Source organism: Lutjanus erythropterus, chromosome 9, assembly GCF_056507025.1.
Source record: "Lutjanus erythropterus isolate fLutEry1 chromosome 9, fLutEry1.hap2, whole genome shotgun sequence".
Lineage (NCBI taxonomy): Eukaryota > Metazoa > Chordata > Actinopteri > Lutjaniformes > Lutjanidae > Lutjanus > Lutjanus erythropterus.
The window spans coordinates 7,905,707-7,933,619 of record NC_139325.1 but is presented as its reverse complement, the minus strand read 5'-3'; the positions used below and the strand labels follow the sequence as shown (position 1 = coordinate 7,933,619).

At 39.9% G+C, this 27,913-nt stretch overlaps 1 protein-coding gene across 2 annotated transcripts; it reads right to left on the bottom strand.

Moving 5' to 3' along the window:
• Window positions 1–370: 370 nt before the first annotated feature.
• Window positions 371–27,832, bottom strand: zup1 (zinc finger containing ubiquitin peptidase 1). 2 transcript variants are annotated; one of them, XM_084726009.1, is made up of 12 exons: window positions 27,701–27,832; window positions 24,145–24,697; window positions 23,969–24,070; window positions 23,653–23,712; window positions 21,994–22,104; window positions 21,783–21,892; window positions 20,409–20,577; window positions 15,314–15,502; window positions 11,929–12,094; window positions 10,716–10,876; window positions 858–1,078; window positions 371–550 (listed from the first exon to the last, which is right to left on the bottom strand). In XM_084726009.1, exons 2-12 carry the CDS (start codon window positions 24,686–24,688, stop codon window positions 503–505), a joined length of 1,881 nt encoding a protein of 626 aa, XP_084582135.1. In that variant the 5' UTR covers window positions 24,689–24,697; window positions 27,701–27,832; the 3' UTR covers window positions 371–502. The 2 variants fall into 2 exon arrangements, with proteins under 2 accessions (XP_084582135.1, XP_084582137.1); XM_084726011.1 differs by lacking the exon at window positions 23,653–23,712.
• Window positions 27,833–27,913: the final 81 nt, after the last annotated feature.

Sequence of the window (27,913 nt, the reverse complement as noted above, 5' to 3'; positions counted from 1 at the left end):
TCATGAAGTTGTAATAAATTTTCATGATGTTAGCGGAGGTGGTTTTTATTTCAGATGAAGCGGCTGGCCTCTAAACAACACAGCAGGAAACCTGAGCAGCTGTTGGACCTCTTGCTGTACTGAACCGAAGATCGCTCAGCATTCCTCAGTTATACACAGATGACCTCTGTTCAGCTTCTCATGTGACTTCGAATAACAGATGGCTGCTCAGTCATGATTTAGGTGTGTCGCAGGACACAGAGTAAATCACTTAAGCAATCAAATATTTTATGTTTTACATTTGTAATTATTTTAGCTCAGATTGGGTCCCAATTGACATCATAGTGTATCTTCTCTGACAGCTGGACAGATGAATGAAGGACAGTCAGGGTTGTATTCTAACAGTTTATTTAAAAAAGGTGTAAATTATAAAATTTATTAGAAAAAAAATTAAATTAATAGCTCCTGGAATGAGAAGTCAAATATATGTTCACAGTAAAAACAATCAGAAATGTGTTCCAGTTCATGGGATCCTTTCAGCACGTAATGTCCTGGAGTTCACGATCCTCATCTGTAAAAACAAAAACCGATGTGGGTTGAAGTACAGAAAACAAGCAATTTATTTAACACTTGGTCACAGTCTTCACACTTCATCAGCATTCTAATTCAATAACTGTAAAGACTTCCAAACATGGTCTTTAGTCAATAAACAAACAAACTCTTTGTTTGGTCAATGACATGTGATGATGTCACAGTGGACATATTAATGACCACACAGGCCCGACCTCGATGTTCATCAGTCAGCGAAAGAAAACCCACGCAGGGTTATCAGCTAACACACACACACTCAACCACTTGTCTGTCAGAGGACAGCTCACCTGTCTCTCCTCTGTGGACAGCACCCCCTGTACTACCACCACCTGATACTGTTTGTGCTTCAGGCTGCCGGGGAACTTCCTGACATGGCGGATGACGGTGGAGACGGTGTCCCTGCTCAGCAACTTCCTGGTGTCTGACACTGAGGAGCCAGGGTCCAGCAGCAGGAGGCACAGGCTCCCGTTCTTCTTCTGCTCCAAGCCCACTATAGAGCGGCTGTGACCTGCAAGGTGGACACAGGGTGGAGACATCAGGAACAACAATGTGGACAGCAACTAACAATGTGGCAAACAATACAGAAGGTGGGTTGAAAAAACATCTGTCATAGAGAGTGAAGAGCTGTATTATTGCTGGCTGGACCGCAGCGAAGCAGAAGCACAAGTTGTGACTTACTGAGTGATGAGTGATGAAGTTACACCACTGGCTGAGGCTGTTTCAAAACTGATAAGTGCAATTGTTAGTCACACACTATAGTTCTAGATTCTGTTGCCCCTTTTACACAGAGATCCTGCTATATGAAAGCAATGAGGGCTGGCCTTTAAGCTAGATTTGGGCCTGATTTACTAAAGGTTTGTGTGTCTTACAATGGGTACAAATTGGCATGTTTGGCAGGTTGTGCGTTTCTGCTCCCAGTGTGCTCCTGTCCTACATTGTGCTCCTCTCCAACAGCACGCCCATCTCCAATCCCTCTTGCCAGGACATTTATGGACATTATCAGACCAGATTACAGTTTGAGATCTGTGTCTGAACCCAAAGGGACCCGGCGGATTTGGCCTGGGTCCCATCAGGACAACAATATGTTTATTTGCCTCTTCCACTAACACCTCCATGGGACTGAATTTCATTTTGTGCTTGCAGTCATTCTGCTTTCTGTCCAAACTCCCCCTGGTGGAAACATATAACACACGTGAAACCCTTATTTTAAATCCTGCTGTCTCTGTGTTTGCAGCTGTTGTAATTTTTGCAATTATTCTTAGCTGATCACCTGCAAATGCATACCAATCAAACGTGCAGTACATTAGAATGCACACACAACTTAGCGCTCTTTATTTGGGATCTTAGTAATGCAGGCCCTTAGTGTATTTACACCAAACCAAGCAGTGCTGGCATAAGGCCACTCCAGGGAGTCCTTCACACAGTGGGCCAGCAGTACAGAATCAAAAGTTGTATAAGTGATGCTGCTAACACACAGAGCTGATAACCTCATGGATTTATAACATAAAGCTTCTTCTGCGTGTTCCTGGTTGAAAAGACTGTTGATTCTTCACCTACAGATAAGCTAAGACAATCACCTTGTGTGATGATCTGTGGGGAGAATTTCTCTGCTCCTGTTTGTTGTGTGTGCCAGCTTAGTGCATGCAGCTCTGTGTCAGCACTGTGAAAATTGTCCACTCGTCTCATAGTTCATAATTTACAGAAGACAGTCACAAACAGCAGTGAGCGTGTAAGTCTGCAGCATCTCTCTGCACCCACTGGGCAAACCAGTGACTTGGTGGCTGCGTTGCCTTTGAAAGTTGCAAAAAAAACACAAGAAACAAGCTGAAATTTACAGAAACACCTGGAATCAGGGATTGAAAGGTGGATTTGCAGTCACCATTTTGTATCATCTCTGTTGGATTTTTGCATGAAATCAGACCTTCAGTTGTTTACTGTCTTGACTAAAATTACTCAATTAAATATTTAGCATCTTTCATTTGAATTCTGTGTAACTGGGCCTTTTGTTCTACAAACAGGCATCACATCTCTCATCTTCACTGCAGACATAATTGCAAACTCTGCTGCATGCAAACATGTCTCTCCAATAATGTCATAAAATAAAAAATACCTTCAGAAACCTGTCCACATACAACCAGAATGTCAGTTGGTGTCCTTCTCATTTAAATTTCACCAACAAATCTCATCTTGACTTATAAGACTTTTGTATGCCTTCCTTGTCTTGTGTATTTTGGTGTGAAAATCAGGTCCATATCAATGTCAGGAAACCTGATTCCTGTCCACGTCAGTGTTCATGAACCACTTTCTATGATGAGTTGTTAGGATCACTGTCAAGTCCAGCTGCCTTTAAGCAGATAAAAGTTTGTTTTACTCCCAGTTTCACAGTTTCCGCTGATAAAGGCAGCTGCGTTGCAGGTTGCCAACATATCACTAGTGGGTTCATCTCTCGGTGAACGGCCCCATCTCAGGCTCAGCTCATGTGTAAGTTGAGCTCAGACTGGACATTTGACTCACAAAAACAGCTTTTTCTTAAACTAGTCAAAGGATTAACCTTTTTTATAATTGGATATAAAGGATTTCTTTTGTTCATCCTGCCATCAAGGACTGAGGACATGCTAGAAACTCTTTGGACTCTTTGGACAAAGTTGGGCGTTTTCAACAGGAATCAACAGTTCAGCAGTTAAGGAAGGACTGTATCAGCTGTACAACACTTCCCTCTGTCTCTCCAGATTAAGCATTTAACCATTCAGCCGCAGCTTCTTAAGTCAGGGTTTGAAATCAAACATTTTTCATTATCACATAGTTGATTTGAACAATCAATACTGAATCAATTTGAGCTGTATGCTTGTCCTTGCTTAATCTTTGCAAAAAAATGTATCAACTGCAATTAAAGAGTATATGATCTCTCTCTCTTTTTTTCTTGTTAGGGATGTCATTCACAGACCAGGTTTGCAAGACATCTGAGTACATAAATGACATTTACATAAGTACTTATTAATGCAGACGTAACACAAATAATGGCATTAAACTTAGTCAAAATAAAGCTAATCTCCCTTCTATTTTTCTCCCTTCCATCTTACTGTTTGTAACTGTGAACATTTGAAGAAACAATGTCACACACACACTCATTTATCTATGATAGTCTGCTCCTCATAGTTCATTAAAAATGTCAGTTTCCCCTAAAGTAGGTCAGGTCTCTGTGAAATGATGTACTCGATCCATTTTGACCACATTCTCCTAAATTTTAGATTTGCATTTTTATAGAAAAGTTTAGTCTCGCCACTGGTTGTAACCACTTCCTCATCACAATATTTTCCCTCCAATAAGTAATATTCTCATTAGATATTTGTCTCTTTTAGTCTGAAGATTCAGTGTTACAGTGCCCATATACATTGTCAAAGCATCAAATGGTGATATGAAATAGTGATTTGAATACTGTTTCCAAACATTTACGGATTTCCTGCCAGTAGGATGTCATTTTTGGGCAGTCTCCAAATAAATGATAATGATTGCCTACATCTGTTCCACATGTTGGATGGTTGTCTTTGAGGAGTCCTGAAAGCTTTTGTATAATCTGGATATTATTTTGCATCCATTTCCTGATTTCTAAATTGACACAAAAATATTCAATATACTATTGTTTGCTTTTTCCAACCCCTCAGCCATAATTCCATTAACCCTGTGTCTCACTTGTAAATATCTGAAAAAATCTTGATTCTCTAATCCATAATCTTTTTTTAGTGTCTCAAAGCTTTTTATTGTTCTGTTATGAATACAGCAGCAATATGCTGTTAGCCCTTTACCCATCCATGTTTTAAATATGGTATCTGTCTTGTCTGGGATGAAATCAGTATCATATGCACACCATCTTAATTATTTCTCCACACCTTTCAGGTTATACTTTTTAACTTCTCTCTGCCAGGTGTTAAGAGCTACTTTTATCCAAGGGTTGTTTTTACCTGAAAGGGTGTCCATCAATTTATTGTCTGCAATCATAGCTTCTATTTCTTACCACCCTGTCATGAACTGTGAATTACAAAGACACACCAAGGGCCTAAATTGAGCCACATAATAATAATTGCATTACTTTATATTTTATTCTTGGTTTCTTTCTTTCTTGAGGAACGGTAAGTGATTCCACCTGAAAATATCTGATTTCATTTTGGAAATCATAGGGATGTAATTGGCTTCAAATAATTTTGTAATATGCCATTAACAGGTGTGGCTGGTGTAGTATTTGACTCTAGGGCTATTCAGTCAAGTACTGTGCCAGAGTCAGCAGGGTAGATGTCTAGATGAAAGCAGTAAGAAGCTAGGCGAATCTCTTCACCACCAGCTAAACAGTCCTCTGCTGAGACCTAATGGGGTAATACCCATAGGCTAAAGGATCGGACCCTTTAAACGGACAGCTGATCCAGTACCTGCTGTACAGGGGTAACTCGGGATCTAACAACTTAAAAAATTTTTTTTTACATGTCTAAAATACATGTTGTTGCTGATCCTGTCGACATACACACAGCTTAGCTTCTTACACCAGTACTCTCCAAACTGGGGGACGTGTCAACCGCCATCTACTGTAGGTAATACACTGACTGTGGAGAAGTAGCTCATTAAACAGCACTTCAAATAATCTGAACTATCCCTATAGGCAACAAACATTATTGGGACTACGGATGTGCGTGATTAGTTGACTACACAATTAAACGTCACCACCCTCGCGAGTCAGCACCAGAAATACTAGTCTTTTAAACTATTTAGCAATATTGCATTTATGCACAGTGCCAGTTATCTGTTGCCTCTAAGGTGTTATGCAGCCGCCCACCACTAGTCGGGGCTGCGGCCGAATCACACAGCAGCCCCTCTCGCCATACACCATAAGCGTGTATGCTTTGATGGCTGAGGCGACCCCAGATCTTTATAGCAGCAAAGTCAGACAGATTACAGCTCGTAAAACCAGCACAGTATGGCAGCGTTTTAATCTAGAAAATGGAAATAATGTTGAATGTAGACAGTGATGGAATAAACTAGTCTATAATCACTGACTGGAGCAACATGTGACCTCTTTCAGCACAGACATGGACACTAACCTGCAGGCAGAGCAGGTGCTGCTGCTGCTAGCACTGCTAACGTTAGCCGCACTGTGTCAGCTCCAGGTTGTTTACCTGTACAAGCTGGTGATTGTAGACTGTGATTAACAGCATCAGATTGCTTTCAATACACACAGTACTTTTTTGGACGGTGTTTAACATTATAAGTTAAAAAATTATGCATAATTTTTAGGGGTGTAATGATTCACTCATGCGTCCGATGCATCGGACTTAATGTGTTACATATGAGTGCATCGGATCGGACGGCCCTGTGTCGGTAAAAAGCTGAACATGAATCAGAAATAAATTGATGCAGCACTAGCAAATCGATACATCTCATTAGGATGAGCATACGTTTAATTTTGGCATCAAGGAGCTGCTGCTGTAACTTTCCTCTGTCTTCTCTCTCCCACTGTCTCTGCCTGCACCGTACTCGCTGGACGCCCGCTGCTGCGCTCACAAAAACAAGCGCTCCCTCCTCTCTCCTGTGTCTCCTCCTCATTTCCTTAACACAGACCCCACTGAAAACAGCGACAGAAGTGACATTGTACCGCATCGCACCACCAAACTTTCATAACGCTCAAGTGTAGAATAAGTTTGGGTTTTATAAGAAAGATGAGAAACTCTGCTGCAGATCATTTATGTAAAACATGTCTGACAGCAGAGAACAGAGACACGAGTCTGAGCCACAGAGACGTCATGTCACTGTCAGAGCAGGTAACATGGAGCATCACTGTTCCTCCACAATATTCAAAACCACAGCACTCTTCATATGAAACAGTCTTACTGCAAAAATACTAATATTTTAAACACTTTTAAAGTTTCTCATTTATCTCATCTCATTTACACATGAGACTCATAATAAGATATAAACATCACTGTAATGTCTCCTTCTCTCTGTCTCTACTGTTACTATATTTAGTAAAACTACCAGGATTTAGTTTTGCAACTAACAACACTCTACATATGTAGCATTAATTGAATTAAAATGTAAAGACTGACACATCACATTGTCTTGTATTGCGTTGTATCGTATCGTATCGTGACAGAGCTGAATCGTATCAAACCGAATTGTTGGCCACTTAAAGATTTATAAAATATATCGTATCATTGAACAGGTATCGAGATACATATCGAATCATCTCAGTCAGTGAGATACACACCCATAATAATTTTAATTGCTTTCTGAATGTTCTCTTACTGTCAGACTAGTCTAAATTAAATTTTGCTACAGACATTGTTGGACATGTAGTCACCTCTGTAAGACTGTTAAATCAGGCACTTCCTGTCTCAAACAGATGCAGAAAAAATATTTGATGTGTTTGTATCTTCTAGGTTGGAACTTACTATCACTGCCACAGTAAGTCTCTAAAAGCAGGCTCAGGTGAGCCATCCTGTAGGAACTGGCCTGACTTGACTTGGTTTGACTCAGCTTGTCAGCCCAGCACGGCGGGGGTTTGCATTTCCATTTCAACAGGGCTTCCCACTTGAAGGTGCGTCTTTTAACTGATGAGGAGCTTGAGTCTAGTGGCTGCATGGCAGTGGATAAATCCTTCATATATGTCTCTGGGATAAACACCGTTTCTTTAAATTCTTCATGACAAAATTCCCCTGGTGTTTTGTTATTTTAAACGTTTTTATTATAAAGCAGCACAAACAGAAAATGTTCTGTGTTTCATCAGTAGTAATTTAACCATAACCCAAACACAACTGAAAGCAAATATGAAATGGTTTCAAAACATAAAGATTTAGCAGAAGCTACAGAAGCACTGAGAGCTGATCATAAAGAGACTTTTACATCTTTCTCTCTCCTGCACAAAACTCAGCTGAGTATCACAACACTCTTTGTTCGTGGGGGAGAAAGGAGGTTCATCACTGGTTGGCTACAGCCGGCGAGACGTCACCACAGCCTGCTTGGAGGCAGGTCAGCCTCGCTTTGGCCCCACTCCAGAGTGGCGCAACTCAGCGCAATAAAAGTGGTCATGGAAATGTACATCAGCACAGCAGTTTGACTTGGCGTGACCAAAAGTGCCGGTGGAAAAGCCCCATTACTGATGCTGCTATAAGCCTGTCGGGGGGTTTCCCATGATGCTCTGATGATGATCTGTACGCACTCTTATTCATCTCCTCTCTCCTGTAGTCTTGTGCTCTCTTGACTCTCTCATCTCCTCTTCTTCCACTTCCTACAGCTACTTCTGGCCCCGAAGCTGTAGAGTCTGGATATGTGTCTGGCTTAGTATTAGTGTTATTGATACTATTAGTGCTATTATTATCACTATTACTTTTACTAACATTAATGCTATTACTACTGATATCATAAGAAACTTTAACTGTCCTTCTGTGTGTTTTCTTGCCTTGTGCTCATTCCACAAACATTTCCCCACCCTTTGGAGCCCTAGGAGCCTGAAGTTTGGCATGGAGGTTGTGTGTGTATGCACACACACACACACAGACACACACACGCGCACACACAATAAATGAAATAAGGAATATGGAATTCTACACTTGCAACTTGATTTTTGGTCTTTGATATTTTAGATTCTTCAGAGTATTCACCTTTGGCTCTGATGACAGCTTTGCACACTGTTGGCATAACCTGAGCCATTTCTTATTAAAAGAATCAAGAAAAAATATTCAATGAGACGTGTGTCAAAACTTTTGACTGATTCTCTATGTGGTTGCACCTATTTTGACTCAGTCCTACATACACTGTCCTGCTGCCCCAAATACTCACTAGAAGAAGACGAATCAGCTTCATTGATCACTTACACAGTCATACACGATACAACATATAGTGAAACTTGATCTCTGCATTTAACCCATCCTAAGGAACAGTGGGCAGCCATGTTTGGTAAACAGTGAATAAGTTTTGAACCAGCACACTGGTCGAGGGCACTGGCAGGAAAATGAATCTCATGTACAAATGTTTTTGAAACTCGCACAAACACGCAACTGCCGCTGCCAGGATTTGAACCCAGAACCTTTCTGCAGTGAGGCAACAGTGCAGCAGCACCAAATTTATTTATCGCCTTTTAACATAGTCATGTTTGACCAACGCTGGTTAAGAAGAGCAGGTCAAAACCTTGTATATGGCTGCACTGTGAGGACGTATGTAAACCATCCACGCTCACTGTAAAGCTTTGTTTACACTCGACAGCGTCCCTGCACATGGTTTTGCAGGCCAAAAGAGACCCTCTTCAAAATAACACAGCACATAGTCCTCCTCCCAATTTTGAGATGTTTGAGTAAATAATATTTTGCCCGTTAATCAAAGTGTTTACGGAATGTTCTACCTTAGTCTCATTGGAATACATTTGTTGTTGCAAATACTTGAAATATAAATGCAACACTTTGGTTTGTGCTCCCATTTTCACAGTTAAAGACTTGTATATTTGTTAGTCATGTTAGTGAGCACTTCCACTTCCTCCTGACAGGTGTGGCTTACACAGATGCTCATCAAACCGCAGGATTATTGAACAGACATGCCTTGGATTGGTCACAATAACAGACCACTCCAAAAACACTAATGACCTTTTTAGATTCAAAATGGCAATTTTTTGCTGGAAGGTGACAAGTTTGTACAAGGGTTGGGCAACATGGAAAAATGTTCATACCAGCCACTGTCAGCCCACTGACTGCCAGTATATACTGTGGCTTGTACCCTGTTGATATGATCAAATACTGACCTATATGCAGAAGTAACTAATTGCAAATACTCAAATTACTGTTATTACTAGTTTTTTGGGGGTACTTCGGGGTACTTGTACTTTTATGAGTAGAATTTCAAGTCTCTACTTTAACTTATTCTTAAGTATTTATTACACTACATACACTACACTTACATCTACTTGATTACTTTTCAAATCATATTTGATTACCGAGTACAATTTGAATTAATATCCAAACCTTTCATCTGCATTTTAGTAGCCAATAAGATGAGCAAGAATGAGTACAGTTTGGAGTAAGGATGTTAATGATCAATGATTAGTGATTAATCATTAATTGATTAATCACAGTTAAGAAAACCAATTAAATGTATTGGATATTTAATCAGTAGTCATAGCAGTAACCGCACCTCATCTGACGTAGTTTTGTCTGGTGGAGCCATTTGTTGAATAAAGAAACTTAAATTTAAAATGAGAAAAAAACCTTCCTCAAAACATTGAAAATGAGAATAAAATGTGTATGGTAATTGTTAATTGTAATTAGTAATGATCAATCAATTTTTCGTGAGGTGACTGTGAGCACTGAGCAGTAGAAGGTCATTTAGACTGAAGATATGGTGAAGCAGAAATCATGCATTAAATCATCAGCAGTTAAAAAAAGTAACTAGTACTCAGAGTAGTTTTTGAGATGAATACTTTATACTTTTACTTTAGTAGTTTTGTAACACTAGTACTTTTACTTGTAAATGAGACATTTTAACAATGTAACAGTACTTATACTTGAGTAAACATTGTCAGTACTCTTTGTCACTGCCTGTACGTGTGAAATCTTGGGAGTTTCTCTGTAATGACTCACAATATTTTGCACTGTGCCCGGTACATCAATAGTGATCGAAATGTCTGATGAAGCAGGATGACTCAGTTATGTGAATAATATTAGTAAAACCCACTGACCTTGCTGGACAACTGAGTCAGCTAACTGACATAGAGACCAAAATTCTCATTTCTAGAGAAATGCTGCCGGTGTGGCAATACAGTGTCTATTGCACCCTGTGTCACCTCTGCATGACACACTTGTAAAGAGGAACTGAGTAATAACTTAATGTCCTTGTCCTTTGTTTTTTTAACATAAAAACATGTTATGTTATGTTGTTAGGTTCGTATTAGCTTTTAGAGATGGCTTGGTCTGAAGTCTCCACAAATCTACGATGACTGTCCTTTCAAGCTGCACCTGTGTTTCATGTGTCAACTACTGGGCTCACGCCTGACAAAACAGTCCAGTTAAAGACACACACACACACACGTGCAGGTGCATGAAGACGTCATCAGTCCTGTACAGCTATGCAGGATGTGATCAAGCAGTATGGCTTGGGGTGTGTCTGTGTCTGTGTACCTTGGTGCTGCAGGTAAAGTGGGGGCAGGGATGTCTGGGTGACTCTGGGGGCCAGTCTGCCGCTCCGATTGGACTGACAGAAGTACTGCTTCACCCAGTCAAACAACCGGGGGTGGGTGTCACCAGGGCCCGTTGGCTGGTGGAAGTCGATAATGTGGGCACTGAAAACACACACAGTACAAGCCTGACTGAGTGTTGCATCCAACTTACAAACCAAAAAACAAGAATGTGAGCTGAGTGAGATTCTAGAGCTGTTGCTGAATAGTGTTGTCAAAATACTGGAATTTACAATTATGATACAAATACCTTGAAAAATAGCAATATTCAATACCATTTTACCACGGGGAAAACTGAATCAACATTGAGGGTATAAAATTCTTGATTTTTATTAAAGGATAAATATAACAAGACTCTAACAAGAGCAGGCGTGAACTGATGAGGCTCACTTCAACACCATTAAGATCTAAATTAGGGCTGCAATGAACCATTCTTTTCATTAGCAATTATTCTGACAATTCTTTTCTCGTGAAAACACATTATATTTTATAGCGTGTTGAATGTTCAAGAAAAGAGAAGCAAATGGATCACTGCGGCTTTGTGGATGGCATTTTGTGTCAGCTATGCTGGATTCTTGTATAAATGCATCACATCATGCATCCTCACTGCAGTCATGACTGCAGACGTCAACTCTGCTGTTGAGGTGAAAGTCTTTCTCATTGATTTTCAGTTTCAGCTGCTCAACAGTCTGGGGTCTCTGTTGTTGTATTTTGTGCTTCATAATGCACCACACATTTTCAATGGGAGACAGGTCTGGACTGCAGGCAGGTCAGTGTAGTACCTGAACTCTTTTACTACAAACGTGCAGAGTGTGTCTTGACAATCTTGTCTTGCTGAAATAAGCAGTCAGTGTTTGTTTTGCCCCTTATGTGCAGAGATTCTCTGGGTTCTCAGCATTCAGCACATTTGTTAGACTTTTGTTTGATACACAATGCATTCAGCTTTACTATAGTCATTAGCCCTCGTTGTATGTGGCGCTTTCCCCAACAGTAACTGCTGGATCTTTGAAGATGACAAAAATAAATAAATAAATAAATAATAAATATAAAAAATCATCTATCCCCTCATATGGTGGTTACTCATGTCAATCATTCTTAACACCTGAATCTCTGTGTTCTTTGAAGCCTGAGGTTGTGTGACAGAGCGGAGTGCTCACCTGATTCCTAGACAGGTGAGGAGCGTGTAGATCTCTGTGGCTCCGATCCAGGCGCGTGTTCCCTGCAGCCGTTGGTTGAAATGGGACGCACCTTGTGGATCCAGCCCCTCTTTCCAAGCCCCCTCGATCATCCTCTGCACCTGAGGGATACTGGGCATTGCCTTCTCTGGAGGAGGAGGAGAGTCAGCTGAGAGTTAATGGTGTAAACTTGGAAGGTCAAGAAGGTCAATCTATGTCACATCAGACTGAGCTTTTGGTTTATGTTTTGTGTCATGAAATGTTAGTGTGTGAAGTTACTGGCTGCTTCAAGTCCTTAAATAAAAAGGAATACATGCATCCCCTCAGATCAGAGGCATCCCCGCTTTCAGGAACATTGTCACGTGTCGCTGAACAATGCAACAAACATCCCCCAAACATTCCAGAAGGTTCAGAACCTGTTTGTGCCTGACGCAACATGCAGCTACTTGGCCAAACAAACAAATCCCATAAAAAAGGGATTAGTTCAATGTATTTTTAACTGATAAGATTCTGTTTCACATACTGGAGCCAGAAATCATTGAAGTGATGTGTTACAGGTCAACCCTAAAAATGGCTTCCTGTCTCAGATGTTTTTTAGGGTGTGAAAAAGACAAGATTTACAGGGTCAAAAAACAAACAAACAAAAAAAAATAAAAGCAATTCTCAAAATGCAGCAAACATATTTTACAGAATTTATTTATTGTGCATCAAATAGCATATCTAGTAGGTTTGAAAAAGTAAACAAAAACATCAATTTGTCTTAAAGCGAGTATCTGTAATCTTGCCTCACTTTCTTGTCAGTGTATCATGGGATTCCATGTTAAAGTATTTGTACATTTTCTATAGAGTTTCAACAATTAATCGATTAATTGACTATTAATCGATTAACCAGTTTGAGTTATTTTTCAAGGAAAAAAAGTCAAAATTCTCTGATTTCAGCTTCTTAAATGTGAATATTTTCTGGTTAATTTACTTCACTATGACAGTAAAATGAATATCTTTGAATTGTGGACAAAACAAGACATCTGAAGATGCCATCTTGGTCTTTGGACAACACCGACCAACATTTTTCAACCATTTTCTGCCATTTTTTGGATCAAACAACTATTCAAGTAATCAAGAAAATAATCTGCTGATTAATCAATGATGAAAGTTTGGACCTTGCTGCTCTGTGCTTTTCTGGTGATGATTTTCCATTTTACATATCTGTTGTTACACTGGCAAACTGGCCACATGTGATGAGCTGATCTGATGTCACCCTGAGATACATTCAGCTGCAGCAGAGCTTGATAGCACAAAGTGTTTCAGTCATCAAAATGAAACTGTGAGTCTTGCTGTCATTTAACATCCACAGTCAACAATCCTACAGGAGGAAAACAAAAAAAGAACAGGGAGTGATGGTAATCTCTACAACAACAACAGTGTCACCAGACCAGAACACAGAACAGAACAAGACATGATGTGCCTTGAGTAAACTGCATGGCTGTCATCAGACACACCCCAGGTTTCAGGAACTACCAGACACTTGTATAACTAGCTATATTTATACTGCATATCTACACACTCAGTTTGACCAAAAACAAAGTCACAGTCCATCTGTTTCTGTTGTCTAAACTAAAGCTTAACTTCACAAACCAAAGTAAAAATAGTCAGTGAAAGCTGAGGGAAAGTCAGCTGATATATATTAAGATTTACATAAATAATATCAGCTGGATGTGGATAAAATCTTTTATCATGGTAAATTTAAATGACAGTAATGGTATCTATCTGTAAATTCATTTAAAACATGGTTTTAAAAAAATAATCCTGCAGTGGAAATTCTAATATCAGCTTTTTCATTATTATTTTTATTATTTGTCATTATCTACTCACCCTCATGCTGATTGAGGGTCTAGTTTATTTATTTAGTCCAGAAAACACTGCAGGAATTTCACAGGAAAACAGTGCTGCAGAATCTTCCAAACAATGGAAGTGAATGGTGACCAGTTTTCAAACATAAAAAACAACTGGAAGAAAACATAAAATGCCTCCATACTGCTCGTCTGGTGTAATCCAAGTCTCCTAAAGTGCTGACATCCTGTTCACTTGTGTGAACGTGGTCACACCACACACACAAAGTTCAGACTGTGCACATGCATGTGAATGTGGCTCTAAGCAAAGAATCTACAGTGAAGACTCAGGCTAAAAACATGGTAGAAATGAAGTCTTTCAAGTCAGCTTGGCATGTTGGGGCTTTAGGAGACTTGGATTACACCAGACGAGCATCTGAAAACTGGCCACCATTCACCTCCATTATTTGGGAGGTTCTGCAACACTGTTTTCCTGTGAAACTCCAGCAGTGTTCTGTGGACTAAAACTTAAACCTGAACTTCCTGGTGAGTAGATAATGACTGAATTTTCATTTTTGGGTGAACTATCCCTTGCAGCGTTTGGTTGCCAACTGCAACACCAAAGCTGTGATTCATGCCTCTGACTGCTTTCTTCTCTGCAGGCCTACAGGTAACATAGTACTGAAGTTGAGATAACTTCACTTATGGTCATTACATAAACCTATATATAGTATACTTATATTATCCACGACATGAACACTGAGGATAGCATTAGATGGAAAATTGCAAATTTACATCATGTAAAAACCAACAGCTCCTCTCGTCTCCCAGCTCTAGAGACTGATGATCTGCAGTGGTGGTTTACACTTTAAACTCAGGAAACTATCTGGTCTGACACATGTAATAAAAATAATAACTTCATTATTTTTGAATGAGCAAGTTGAAGCACATCACACTGGGCATGATAACTACTGTTGTCAGAGATGAAACGGTATGAATATTTCATATAATTATTGTGACCAAAATTATTACACTTATTATTATTATCATAAATATTATTTACATTTTTATATGATAGTTGAAACATCCATGCACACAACAGATAAATTAACAGATACAATTGGTGAAATTCATCTCATTCGCCAATAGGCCGACAGCAGTCAACAAGGTGAATATCTGCTGATGTCCAGGAAATATATTGGTGCATCCCTTTTTGTGGCAAAGCCGCCATAAGAGCTCAATTATTTATCTCCACTCACTATTTGAAACGAGCTTATTTAATATATGTATGCATGTTTCAGCAATACTTTAGTAAGAAGCTTCCCTGTTTTCTGATCTGCTCTTGTTTTACATTGTTGCTAATGCAAACTCAACATTTCCTCTATGTTTACTTGATCTTGATGAATTCAGTATGATGTCCATTTCCACAGCACTTATTTCATCAGTACACAAGTATTTTCAAAATGGCTTCATATTTATAAATGCAGATGGAACGTTGGCAGGAAAGAGCTGATTTTGAGCTCAGTGTGACTGTGTACCTCGTATGACTGGAGCGTATGTGTCTATTCTGTGTAGGCAGGAGAGAAGCATCTGGAAGTTTCTGTATCCACAGCCCCAGCCTTTATCCCCTGTTGAGGAGCAGTAGTGGTCAGTGTCGGCACTCAGCCACACGTGGACACAGTCTCTGCAGTCAGTCTGGTAGTATTCATACAAAGCTCTGACCACACCTACACACAGAGAGGAGAACAGAGCGAAACAAGTTGAGCTCACTACATTCCAGCAGTGTTACTGTAGTGACACGCCGCTAAACCACAAATCAACACATCTGAATAGGGCTGAGCAATTAATCAAAATCGCAAAATGGTCTCCTGCAATTTTCAAATTGCAGGATGCGCAAGATTTATTAAGAGCAAAGCGTGTGTCAAATAGCATTTTAAATTAAATATTGTGTTGCTGCAGAGGTCATGACCAGCACATCAGTCTCTAGACTCTCTAGACTACAGGTGCTGCCAAATAAAATCTTTAAGATTGCCTCTTTAAATATCAATACATTATTGTAGAATTAACAATCCAGGTAGCTGTCATAGACAGGTGACAGCTTGTTGTTTTTCCAAAATCAATCCTCCAATAGTTTATTGACTTCTTAGCTCATAATTATGATAAACACACCCCACAATTATGAGATGCTGAGCCATAATTAATTATAATTACAAGACACAAATATCATAATTACCAGGTAATGTGCTTCAGTATGGCACATGTAAAGTGAACAGAAAACTGAGCACAGAGAAACATGCAGATTCTAGACTATGGAATGATACTACCAGCTCAGGCTCCACTGACAAGAGCACTAATTTTAGGCGACTCTAAATATGGATCACTAATATGAAACAAAAAGCAATCTCGCATTTAAAATGTATTGAAATAATCAAATATTCAATTGTTAATTTAATTTCCAACTATTTTGATAATTTATTAATCATTTTGAGTCATTTCTTTTTTAAAACATTCTAGCTTTGTAAGTGAATATTTTCTGTTTTCTGTCTAGTTCCTGAGGATGTCATCTTGTCATATTTTTCACCATTTTCTGACATTTTATGGAGCAAGCATCTTATTCATTAATGGAGAAAGCGATCAAGAGATTAATTGACAATGAAAATAATCATTAGTTGCAGCCCTATATGTAACTACATGTTGACTGAAATGTATTTGACTAAACTAAAATTAGGATATAAAAAAAATCACAAAATTTAAAGTCAAAGGCCTTTTCAAGACTAAACTTAAAACCCTTATGTGTTGTTAACTACATTTTAACTTTAAAAAAATGAATTTAAAAAGTAGTGGTTTCCATGATAAACAAAATTTTAATGTGATAATTGTGATAAAGTGCCAAAACTTTGGCAGTATTTTCTTTTCATTTTATTTTTCAATTCTTGAAAAATAAGAGCTTACATCAGAATTATGAGTGTGCAGACTTCTCCATCTTTCTTTTATATTTCAGTAGAACCAATTGAAACTCTGAACAGGGGAAATCATCTCCCTCCACTGGCAAATAGCAGAATATGTGAATAGTGTAATATGTGTAGAGCTGCAACGATTATTAAATTAATCAACCAACTATTTTTGTAATTGATTAATTGGTTTGAGTCATTTCTTGCAACTTTTGAAGAAGAAAAATCTAATTTCTTTAGTTCTTAGATATGAATATTTTTCTGAATATCTTGGCCTGGTAGCTCAGTTGGTGCTGCCTCACCCCCTTTCCTTTCACATCTTCAGTTGTTCTATACATGAAAGGCTTAAAACCCCCTAAAATACGGTATCTCACAAAAGTGAGTACACCCCTCACATTTCTGCAAATATTTAATTAATTAATGTCTAAACCTCTGGCAACAAAAGTGAGTACACCCCTAGGTGAAAATGTCCAAATTGGGCCCAAAGTGTCAATATTTTGTGTGGCCACCATTATTTTCCAGCACTGCCTTAACCCTCTTGGGCGTGGAGTTCACCAGAGCTTCACAGGTTGTTACTGGAATCCTCTTCCACTCCTCCATGATGACATCACAGGGCTGGTGGATGTTAGAGACCTTGCGCTCCTCCACCTTCTGTTTGAAGACGCCCCACAGATGCTCAATAGGGTTTAGGTCTGGAGACATGCTTGGCCAGTCCATCACCTTTACCCTCAGCTTCTTTAGCAAGGCAGTGGTCGTCTTGCAGGTGTGTTTGGGGTCGTTATCATGTTGGAATACAGCCCTGTGGCCCAGTTTCTGAAGGGAGAGGATCATGCTCTGCTTCAGTATGTCACAGTACATGTTGGCATTCATGGTTCCTTCAATGAACTGTAGCTCCCCAGTGCCGGCAGCACTCATGCAGCCCCAGACCATGACGCTCCCACCACCATGCTTCACTGTAGGCAAGACATACTTGTCTTTGTACTCCTCACCTCGTTGCCGCCACACACGCTTGACACCATCTGAACCAAATAACTTTATCTTGGTCTCATCAGACCACAGTAATCCATGTCCTTAGTCTGCTTGTCTTTAGCAAACCGTTTGTGGGCTTTCATGTGCATCATCTTTAGAAGAGGCTTCCTTCTGGGACGACAGCCATGCAAACCAATATGATGCAGTGTGTGGCGTATGGTCTGAGCACTGACAGGCTGACCCCCCCCCACCCCTTCAACCTCCTGGAGATGACGCTGAGCACGTGCACTCATCTTCTTTGGTCGACCATGGCGAGGCCTGTTCTGAGTGGAACCTGTCCTGGTGAACCGCCGTATGGTCTTGGCCACAGTGCTGCAGCTCAGTTTCAGGGTGTTGGCAGTCTTCTTACAGCGTAGGCCAACTTTATGTAGAGCAACAATTCTTTTCCTCAGAGAGTTCTTTGCCATGAGGTGCCATGCTGAACTTCCAGTGACCAGTATGAGAGATTGTGAGAGCGATAACACCAAATTTAACACACCTGATCCCCATTCACACCTGAGACCTTGTAACACTAACGAGTGAAATGACACTGGGGAGGGAAAATGGCTAATTGGGCCCAATTCGGACATTTTCACCTAGGGGTGTACTCACTTTTGTTGCCAGTGGTTTAGACATTAATGGCTGTGTATTGAGTTATTTTGAGGGGACAGTAAATTTACACTGTTATACAAGCTGTACACTGACTACTTTACATTGTATCAAAGTGTCATTTATTCAGTGTTGTCCCATGAAAAGATATAATTAAATATTTGCAGAAATGTGAGGGGTGTACTCACTTTTGTGAGATACTGTATATACATACTGTATATAACATTTTTATATCTTTGGGTTGTGACCAAAGAAGACAGTTGAGAAACTCACCTTGAGCTTTGGGAAACACTAATCAACTTTTTTTTCTTTTCTTTCTTTCTTTCTTTCTTTCTTTTTTTTTTTTTTTTTACCATTTTCTGATACATAAACCAAACAATCAATCGAGAAAATAATCCTCAATGAAAATAATCATTAGTTGCAGCCATAAATGTGTGTGAGTCAAACAGTAGCACAGGCAGGTCGCAGGTCTATAAAAACAATCTCTGCAACAGTGTCACATACAAGGCTGAAAGCATGGGTGATTCTAAGCTGTTTCGTGGTTACACAGGGATGTGACAGGATGACTAATTACACAAATATACACACTTAGTCATCTCTCCTCCCTTCACGTCTGTTACCACCACAACAATACAACATGTGCACAACCTGGCCTACATTCTGCATCCTTTGCATTCCTCACTCATTCAGCTGTTACATCATCTACATCGCAGAGTTGACAGTAGTTTGAATAAGTAGGTGAATAACGTACATGTGATTCACTGAAGTAAAACACACACACACACACACACACACACACACACACAGAGACACACACAGAGACACACACAGGGTATGTATTTCAGCAGCCCATCCCCACAACCACACAATGACAGAGATGAAATGAAAGAACAGTTTGTGAAAGTTGGGGAATGTTGACAAACTGGTTTAGGATAAAGAACAGACTGAAAAAGGAAGCTGATGAATGCATGACCTCTCCTCGTGTTTCAGGGAACTGACAGGCAGCCTGAGTACTCGAGAAAGCCAAGAGACGCCGCGAGTCACTGTCAGGTAACGTTCAAAATACTTTCAGTCACCACAACTATACACATTCTAATTGTGACCTCAATACTCGATTGCATTGCCATCATGCTTTAAAGGTAAAGATACCTTTATCATCACATATACAGTCATACAGTGGAATGCACAGTGAGAATCGGTCTCATACAGCCCATCCTAAGTATTACTAGCAGTTGGCGGCAGCTGTGCAACACCTTATTCAGGGTGCTGATAGTTCAGTCATAAAGAGTGACACAGATTAGAATTATTCATGTGAATATTCCTGACAGTAAAGTATCATCTTCTCTGACTTCACATTCACTTTTAGGGCCTGAGCACCAAATGGTGGGAGGATCCTATTGGATTTGCTCGAATTATTCTTCTTTTTCATACTTTACAGTCACACTTTTTAGGGACTAAACATGCTCGATGGTCCATGAAACTTGGCACGTACATTAGCACGCACTCCCTCTCTCCCTCATGCTCTCAGCTAAGTTGTTAGTTGTTGGAAAAATCAAACTTTTTTTTGTTTATAATGTTAATAGCCATCAAGGAATCATTGTAATATTGATACTAGAATAAAGTAAATCTAATCTGATCCAATTTCCTATATCATGATATATACTGATGAGGTGATGACTCTAAGTCCAACAGTATTTTCCCTAATCTTGAATGTTTTGAAGTAAATGGAGTCACAGTTTACTGTAAAGCCCTACGTCTTGTTTCTATGCACACCCTGAATGCACTGTACACCTGCAACCACCAAAATACCTAAAGAGCACCACTACTCATTTGACAATAGAGCAAAACATTTTAAATCTTATGTGACTAAGTCTAGCAAAGTGTAGCTGTCTCAGCAGCATATAAAATACTGCAGAAACTGCACTTATAGACTAAGAATCAACTGAAATGAGTAAATGTCAGACAGGGATTCAGGGACAACTGTAATGGATGACTGAGTTGCCTAAAGCTACAGACACCGTGTGCGTTTGTGTGAGTTGTGGTTGCAGGACAAGCACGAACAAACCTTGAGTTCTGGTTCTGCCATCGTCAAGCCCTGAGGCCAGAGACTCCATCATCTCAGCCCTCTTACAGTGAAACTCTGCAGGGGCCATGTGGCCCCTGGCCACTGCTCTCTCCATGCTCCTCTCCATTTGTCTGCTGTAGCCCCCTCTGCCGTCCATACCAAACTGCCTCTGCATGGACAACATACCACACAGGTCAGGATCCTACCTAAAGATGTGCTACTGCATCACATGCACACAGAGGAACCACAAGCTTCAGACAGGACATACATAGACAGTGGAAAAATGAGAATATATGGCTCAATGAGCACATCAGCTTTTAATTTGAAATGAATACCTCAGCTCGTCTGGTGTATATGGCTTCACTCAGTCATGTGTCCTGTATGTATTTTGTCATACCTTCATACCTTCCTAACATCTTGCCGATATGACAGTTACATGACAGTGTTTGTGTATATATATAAAACAACAATCTAAAAACTGAGCAGCTGGTGATAGAAATCATTATAACATGAAATCATGTGGCTAATAAACTGCTTTTGTAGGTGTTTTCATGTTTTCACAATTCATCATTAATTGATGATGACCAGACAATTATGTGTTTTCTACCTCCAAATAATTATTCTATTGGCTAGGTTTCCTGTTTTAATTTTATCTGCTGTCAATAAAAAACAGTTGCAGCGTTTACAGGATGTAACTTTATTCACAATGACGGTATTGAAAATCATACCTTCAAAATTTCTAAGTACCCTGGTTTAATGTAATACCTTGATAGCACCCAAGCCTAGTGACAGGTGTAGGGTGGATATCAATGAGACATCACTATGAGAGGAGTCCAAGGAGGGAGACAGTGTTCCAGAAAAGAAGCAGTGTTATAGAAAAAAGAAGCAGATGGTGTTCTAGAAGAAGAAGCAGCATTCTAGAAAAATGAGACTGTTCTAGAAAAAAGAAGCAGATGGTGTTCTAGAAGAAGAAGCAGCGTTCTAGAAAAAAGAAGCAGATGGTGTTCTAGAAGAAGAAGCAACGTTCTAGAAAAATGAGACAGTGTTCTAGAAAAAAGAAGCAGATGGTGTTCTAGAAGAAGAAGTGTTCTAGAAAAAAGAAGCAGATGGTGTTCTAGAAGAAGAAGCAGTGTTCTAGAAAAAAGAAGCATAGGTGTTCTAGAAGAAGAAGCAGCGTTCTAGAAAAATAAGACAGTGTTCTAGAAAAAGACGCAGACGGTGTTCAAGAAAATAGCATAATGTACTTAAATTAATGCTGAAACACTTTACTTTTACTTAATTTTTACTTACTTAATTTGAAATCTTACAAAAATGTGTCGCTACATAAACACTTGTGGTCTGCACAGGAGGTGTTGTGGAGTGTAGAATCCAGACCTGCAGTTTCTTAAACTCCTCTCTCTCCAGGTGGGCCTCCTCCTGCCTCCTCCTCTGCTCCTCTTCCTGCTGAAGCTGTCTGGCCAGCTTCAGATCTGAGCTGGGGCTCCCTGCACAGGCAAACAGAGGCTGAGAGTGCACCAGATCACACTGATACAGACGACAGAAGGAAAAAGTGCAATAAAGGGCAATGAGTGAATGGTATGAATACCTGCAGAGTTCCCAGCTGCTCCGTGGTCTAAATGCAGTTCCACATGTTCCTGCAGAGAGAAGCTGTCACTGCAGACAACAGAGCACAGAGGGCACTCAAATCTCTTCTCTCCTGAAAAATAGATAACAGAAACTCCATATAAGTCTAGATAATGCAAACAAGATACAAGATTTAAAATTGAATTATCTTAACCTACAGTATTTAATCACATTAACAGCTCCTCCATGAAAATGTTTGTGTTAAAATTAAACTTCAGCAACACTCTTCATGAAGTAAGAGTATTTTGTATTCCGTTTTTGTCCAAAGTTGAAATTGGACACGACTGTTGGAGCGGCTGAACTGCACAGGTTCTTCCTGACTTCCTAGACATTGTTGTCAGAAGTAAAGTTACATAAAAAGCAAGTGGAAATGTAGAAAACTGTAAACCTCTGATGTCGGCTTGCATTCATTCTCACTCATACTGTAGGGCGACGCTAACGCAGCAATGGTGGCTTCTTAACTTCCAGTACTTTGCCAGATTCGTCTATATAGACACATCGGTGCTTTGTCTCACCATGCTAATATACTCACAATGACAATGCTAACATGCTGAGGTTTAGCAAATATAACAATCGAATTTGTTACCATCACAATTATTTTAGCAAAACCTTAGTCATGAAGTAATGGACAAATTATTATTTGATCTGTTATCATTTTGACCCAGAGAGGATCATTAAAGTTACTACAGTTCAGATGGATAACATGAAATCCCCCCAGAAGTGAAGCCACAACATGTGGATACCCCCCTGACAGCTGGTTGCAGCGTAGACCATAAACCCCGCCCCTCCATGTCAGCAGAAAGGACATGAGCCACTAAAAAACTAAAAATGAAAATACACAGAAAATACATTTTTCTCAGAGGGTTTCTCTCATTTTAGGTGGGTTTTATCATGCTGATGTTTGTTCAAGTGTTAATTTTTCTGATCAGATTGGTTTTAATTTGATGCTACAAAAAGGGGGTTTCACATCACGACTGACAGCTACGTGCGACTTGTGATCGAGTCAGATGGCCGTGTGGGCGGGACCATGATACCACAGCTCCAACTCTGATCACTACTGCACAGACTGACTCCGACTCCAAATGACGTCACGAGACCAAGATGGCAGCGCTCATAAGTGGGACTTCTTGGCTTCATTTTTGTACCGGTGGAGGAAGTGGACTGCATCACCCATCTTTATTCATATCAATGATTCAACCTGAGGGGAACACGCATGTTTGAAAACAACTTCATGGAATCCACCAAATAGCTGCTGACATTGCAGCAAATGAACCTCAAGGTTTTCATCTAACCTCAGAAAGAAATGAAAAGTCAGTAGGATTCATCCTCCAGGGATCATGAATATCTGTGCAAGATTTCATGAAAATCCACCAAATAGTTGTTAAGATATTTCAGTCTAGGCCAGCAGTCAGACAGACTGGCATGCCACCCCTCAATCCACACTGCTAGCATGGCTAAAATGTATCACTGGTGCAGAAAACGATCATCAGCGAGCTGATAAGAGGTTTCTGCAGTTTCATGTTGTGTCTTTGGCTGCAGAGATCAGTCTGTTGTTCTACACACTACACAGCTGCCATAACAAAAAGGCTGAAGTTGTGTCAGAGGAGAGCTGGAGACACACCTGAGTGACTGCTGGCTGTTGGTGATGTCATTGCCGGTGGACACACCTCGAGGGCTGGCCCTAAACAAAAACATCAGCCACGAATGATGATACAGCATGTGCATATATGTGGTTTACAGAAATAATGAGCTCTTTTATCTCCTCTAATCTCAGCTGGCTGAGCAGGTATTTGTGGAACTTGTTTGTTTGTGCCAGCTCAGAAATTTGAATAGATCCTGCAGATTAACTGTGTCCTGAGAACAATAGATGAGTTATTGTGAACAGAGTGTTCTGTATATGGTGGCAAAGATGCAAATCTGAGAGGCAGAAATGTTACCTTCAGCTGAGGGCTCTTCCTGCAGATGCAACTCAACATGCTCCTGCAGGATGAAAGCGCTGCTGCACACCAGTGCACACATGGGGCAGGAGAACAGTTTTTCTGTAATAAACACATGACAGTTCCAGTCAATGCTGATTTCACAGCTGGAAATTAACTTTGAAACAGTCACTCACCTTTTCTTGGTGAAGAGAGACGCTTGTGTTTGGCTTTGTTAAACTCAGATTTCATTCCATCAGTGTCTTCATCACACTGACGAACACACTCCAGTTTTGATTTAGCACTCTGTGTTGTCTGTGTTGAAGTGATGGGTGCTGTCTCCCCAGGTGATGCTCCCCAGTGCTCTGCTGCACTATTCTGTTTAGATGACACTGAGTCTGTGGTGGGTGTTGCTTCAGCAGCTGTACAACAGCTGTCCCCAGCTGAGCAGGACTGAGGTAATGTTAACTCTGGGGCTGTTTGGGGCTTCTCGCTCTCAGTCACGCCAGCGTTACTTCCGTCAGAGCTGCCTGCAGCTGATGTGGAGTGAGGCAGATCCCGCTCTATGGGCTCTTTCTCTGGGTGTGCAGAGCTGATGTGGAAGCAGAGTTCATCGTAGGACACTCCAGACAGTGAGCAGAGTGGACAGTGCATGTCGTTCTCCAGGTGGCTGAGAAAAAGATGCGTCTTCATGTCCTCCTCCAACATAATCTCCTCACCACAGATCTCACAGGTCAGCATGGCTGCAGCCTGCAGAATAAGGGACAACTCACTTTCAGTTTCCTACATGATGGCTTCTTATTATTACACAACAGCTGTTTTGGGCTGCGTTGTTTGGGTTAAAATGGGCTTGGGTGGGTGGACGGAAGTTGGGTTGGTTTACCATGAGCTGGGCTTGTTATTAAATACATTAAAGGGATAGTTCACCCAAAAATGAAAATTCAGTCTTTATCTACGCACTCAGTTTTTTTTTAGTCCACAAAACACTGCTGTTTCACAGGTTTTCCAGTGTTGCAGAATCGCCCAAACAATGGAAGTGAATAGTGACCAGTTTTCAAATGGAAAAATAAAATGCCTCCATATTGCTTGTCTGGTGTAATCCAAGTCTCCTAAAGTCCCGACATGCCGTTTGCACACAGTCACACCACACACAGTTCAGACAGTGTGCATGTGAATGTGGCTCCAAGCTGAAGATCTATGGTGAAGATTCAGGATAAAAACATGATGTAAATGACGTCTTTCAAATCAATTTGGTCAGGGCTTTAGGAGACTTGGATTACACCACTCGCGCAGTATAGAGACATTTTGTTTTCTTCTGTTGAAAACCCCATTCACTTTCATTGTTTGGAAGATTCTGCAACATTGTTTTCCTGTGAAACTCCAGCAGTGTTTTATGGACTAAAAAACTAAACCTAACCTTCACTTGGCATGAGGATGAGTAGATAATAACTTAATTCTCATTTTTGGGTGAACTATCCCTTTAAGCATTTCAGTATATTAAAATATATTCATAAAGTGTATTCCTTAGCTATGTGAACACATTCAGTCATTCAGCACAACTTTGATATGAAATACTTTTTCTTCATTCTGTTAAGAGGAGATCTGCAGTTATCAGATCTTACAGTCTAACACAAATCTTACATTTTAACACCATCTCCTTGTAAAATTACAACATTATTATTCATTTGGCTTTTTTGAAAGCATGACATTGCATGTACTTCTCTTTCATCCTCTTCATGTGTGTAACACTTTAATTTTGCATACTCTCAAGGCTTGTTGCAGTTGATCAAGTAAGATCAAAGAGTCTCATTCACCAATATCTTTGTAAGTTTTTTTTTCTTAAATTTGTTCTTAATAAAGGTCCTAAGGAAAGTCTAACTCAGATTCATGAAGGTGTTCTTAAACTGCAGAACTGTTCAGATGTCTGTTTGATTAATCTCATTGTCTTCATAAGTGCCAGCTGTTCCTAATTAGCATAGATAAATGTCCCACCAATGCCCAAATAAGGGCATGAGACTGCAGGGCCACATGAGGATCACACACAGATAAGTTGAGAAAATCAATAAGATGGTTTTATCTCCCGTATCATCTCAGAATCAGAGAGATTTAATGGCACGTTTTATCTAAAAACTGCGGCTGTAAAACCAGGAAACATGCTGATTTTAGTAAAAAAGAAAAAGTCTTCTCTTCTTCAACATGTATATATGTTTAAAAAGTGTTACTCATTTGCTTAGTTTGTATTCAAAATTTAAACATTTGCCTCTGCTGTATAGTGCAAACAATGCATAATTTAAACCCCAAAAAGGTCACTACAGTAGTTCTATTTTTATCATTTATTCACAGAACTCCCACAGAACAACCACCCTCTGAGGAGGAACATGGCACTTCACAGCCAGTTCCTCCAAGCAAGCAACCAGGTCCTGCTTAACTGCCCCACACCTGAGCTCAGATCTGTCCTAGACAACCCCAGACGCTTATACAGAGAGCCTCAACAGTGGCCAGCACCTCTACGTATGGATTGAAACCTCTTTGATTCGTGATATGTTTCTTTCTTGAGATTATTAACAAATTAATTATTTATTGCACAATACTGAAAAGAATGGTTAAGAAATATAACTGTGGAATTTAAGAAAATGCTATTACAAATATTTTACAGAAACATATCAGCACTAAAATATGAGTAAGAGTGCTCTTGAGTGTGCTTAGAATCTGTTCTTACCCAAGAACAAATCTCACATAAGAAATATTGGTGAATGCCAGAATCTTTGTGAAAACTGCGCAAGTGGGTTTTAATAAGAAATTTCTTCTTAAGAACGGTTGGTGAATGAGGCCGAAAGCTCTTATTTTTGTTCTCTGAGCCTTCCCTTTATTTTTAAGGCAGAGGAGGCAAATATCCTACAGTTGCAGTGTACATTGTAACCTGTCTGCACTCCAGACCACTTCTGAACACTTAAATTGTGGTTTTAATATTACATCATATTGAAAAAATGTTATAAACCACAACGCTCTTGTTTATGAATTCATTTGTATTGTTTATTATTGATAATATTTGGATGATTTTTTCATCAATTTGGGCAGGTTTTGAGCAATTATATGGCTGGAAAACATTATTTAAATCATTACGTTGACTGTGAAGTGGACCTTGTGAAGTTACTGCACTGTTGTTTTGTTAGGAAAGCTTGAGGTGTGAGGAACTGAAGCTGCTGAGGATTCTTGTCCTTGTCAGTAGTGAATCCTGCTGGCTGGTCTGTGGACCTGCAGGGTTTGGCTGTGAACCAAACTATGACTGGAAGGAACATGAAGGTGTTAAATAACAAATAAAAGTGACATAAAAATAAATATAATAAAATGAATAAATAATTAAAAATGATACCTCTGAATAAAAAGTAAAACTGAATTAAAGGAGATAAATTTGCTCTATAAAGTCCAGTTTCGTGTTTTCTGCCGAATGGAATCTCCACGTGCACTGTCTAAATAATATGGACTTTTTTCAAACGCATGCAGTAAAAAATAAAGAAGGGTGAGAAGAAGTTATTGATATTTACAAGGATTATAACATTGCCACGATCAAGATGATAGGTAATAGGCAGACTGTTTAATGGGTCCTGACATATGAGGTGACATATGAGCACCTTGGAACAGCCACAACCATTCATAACGTCTCATGAGCATGTGTGCAAACACAGTCGGACAGTCACGTGCAACATTTACCAAGGAACTGTTCTGATTCGGTCTAATGTGTGATTTACTCACGGTTCATGCACCGACCGGTCGAATGGAGAACACTGTTGAGTTCTGTTTTGCTTTCCTTTCTTTGCCTTCGAAACCGCGTTGTTTTCTATAAATTCGTGCTTGTGGCGCCAATTTAGCCGTGAAACGTCCGGCTCATGCTTTCAAAATAAAATAAGTGCAAATGAGAAAACATAGATGGGGAATCTCCTGGACAGTATAAATGAAAATTTCCAC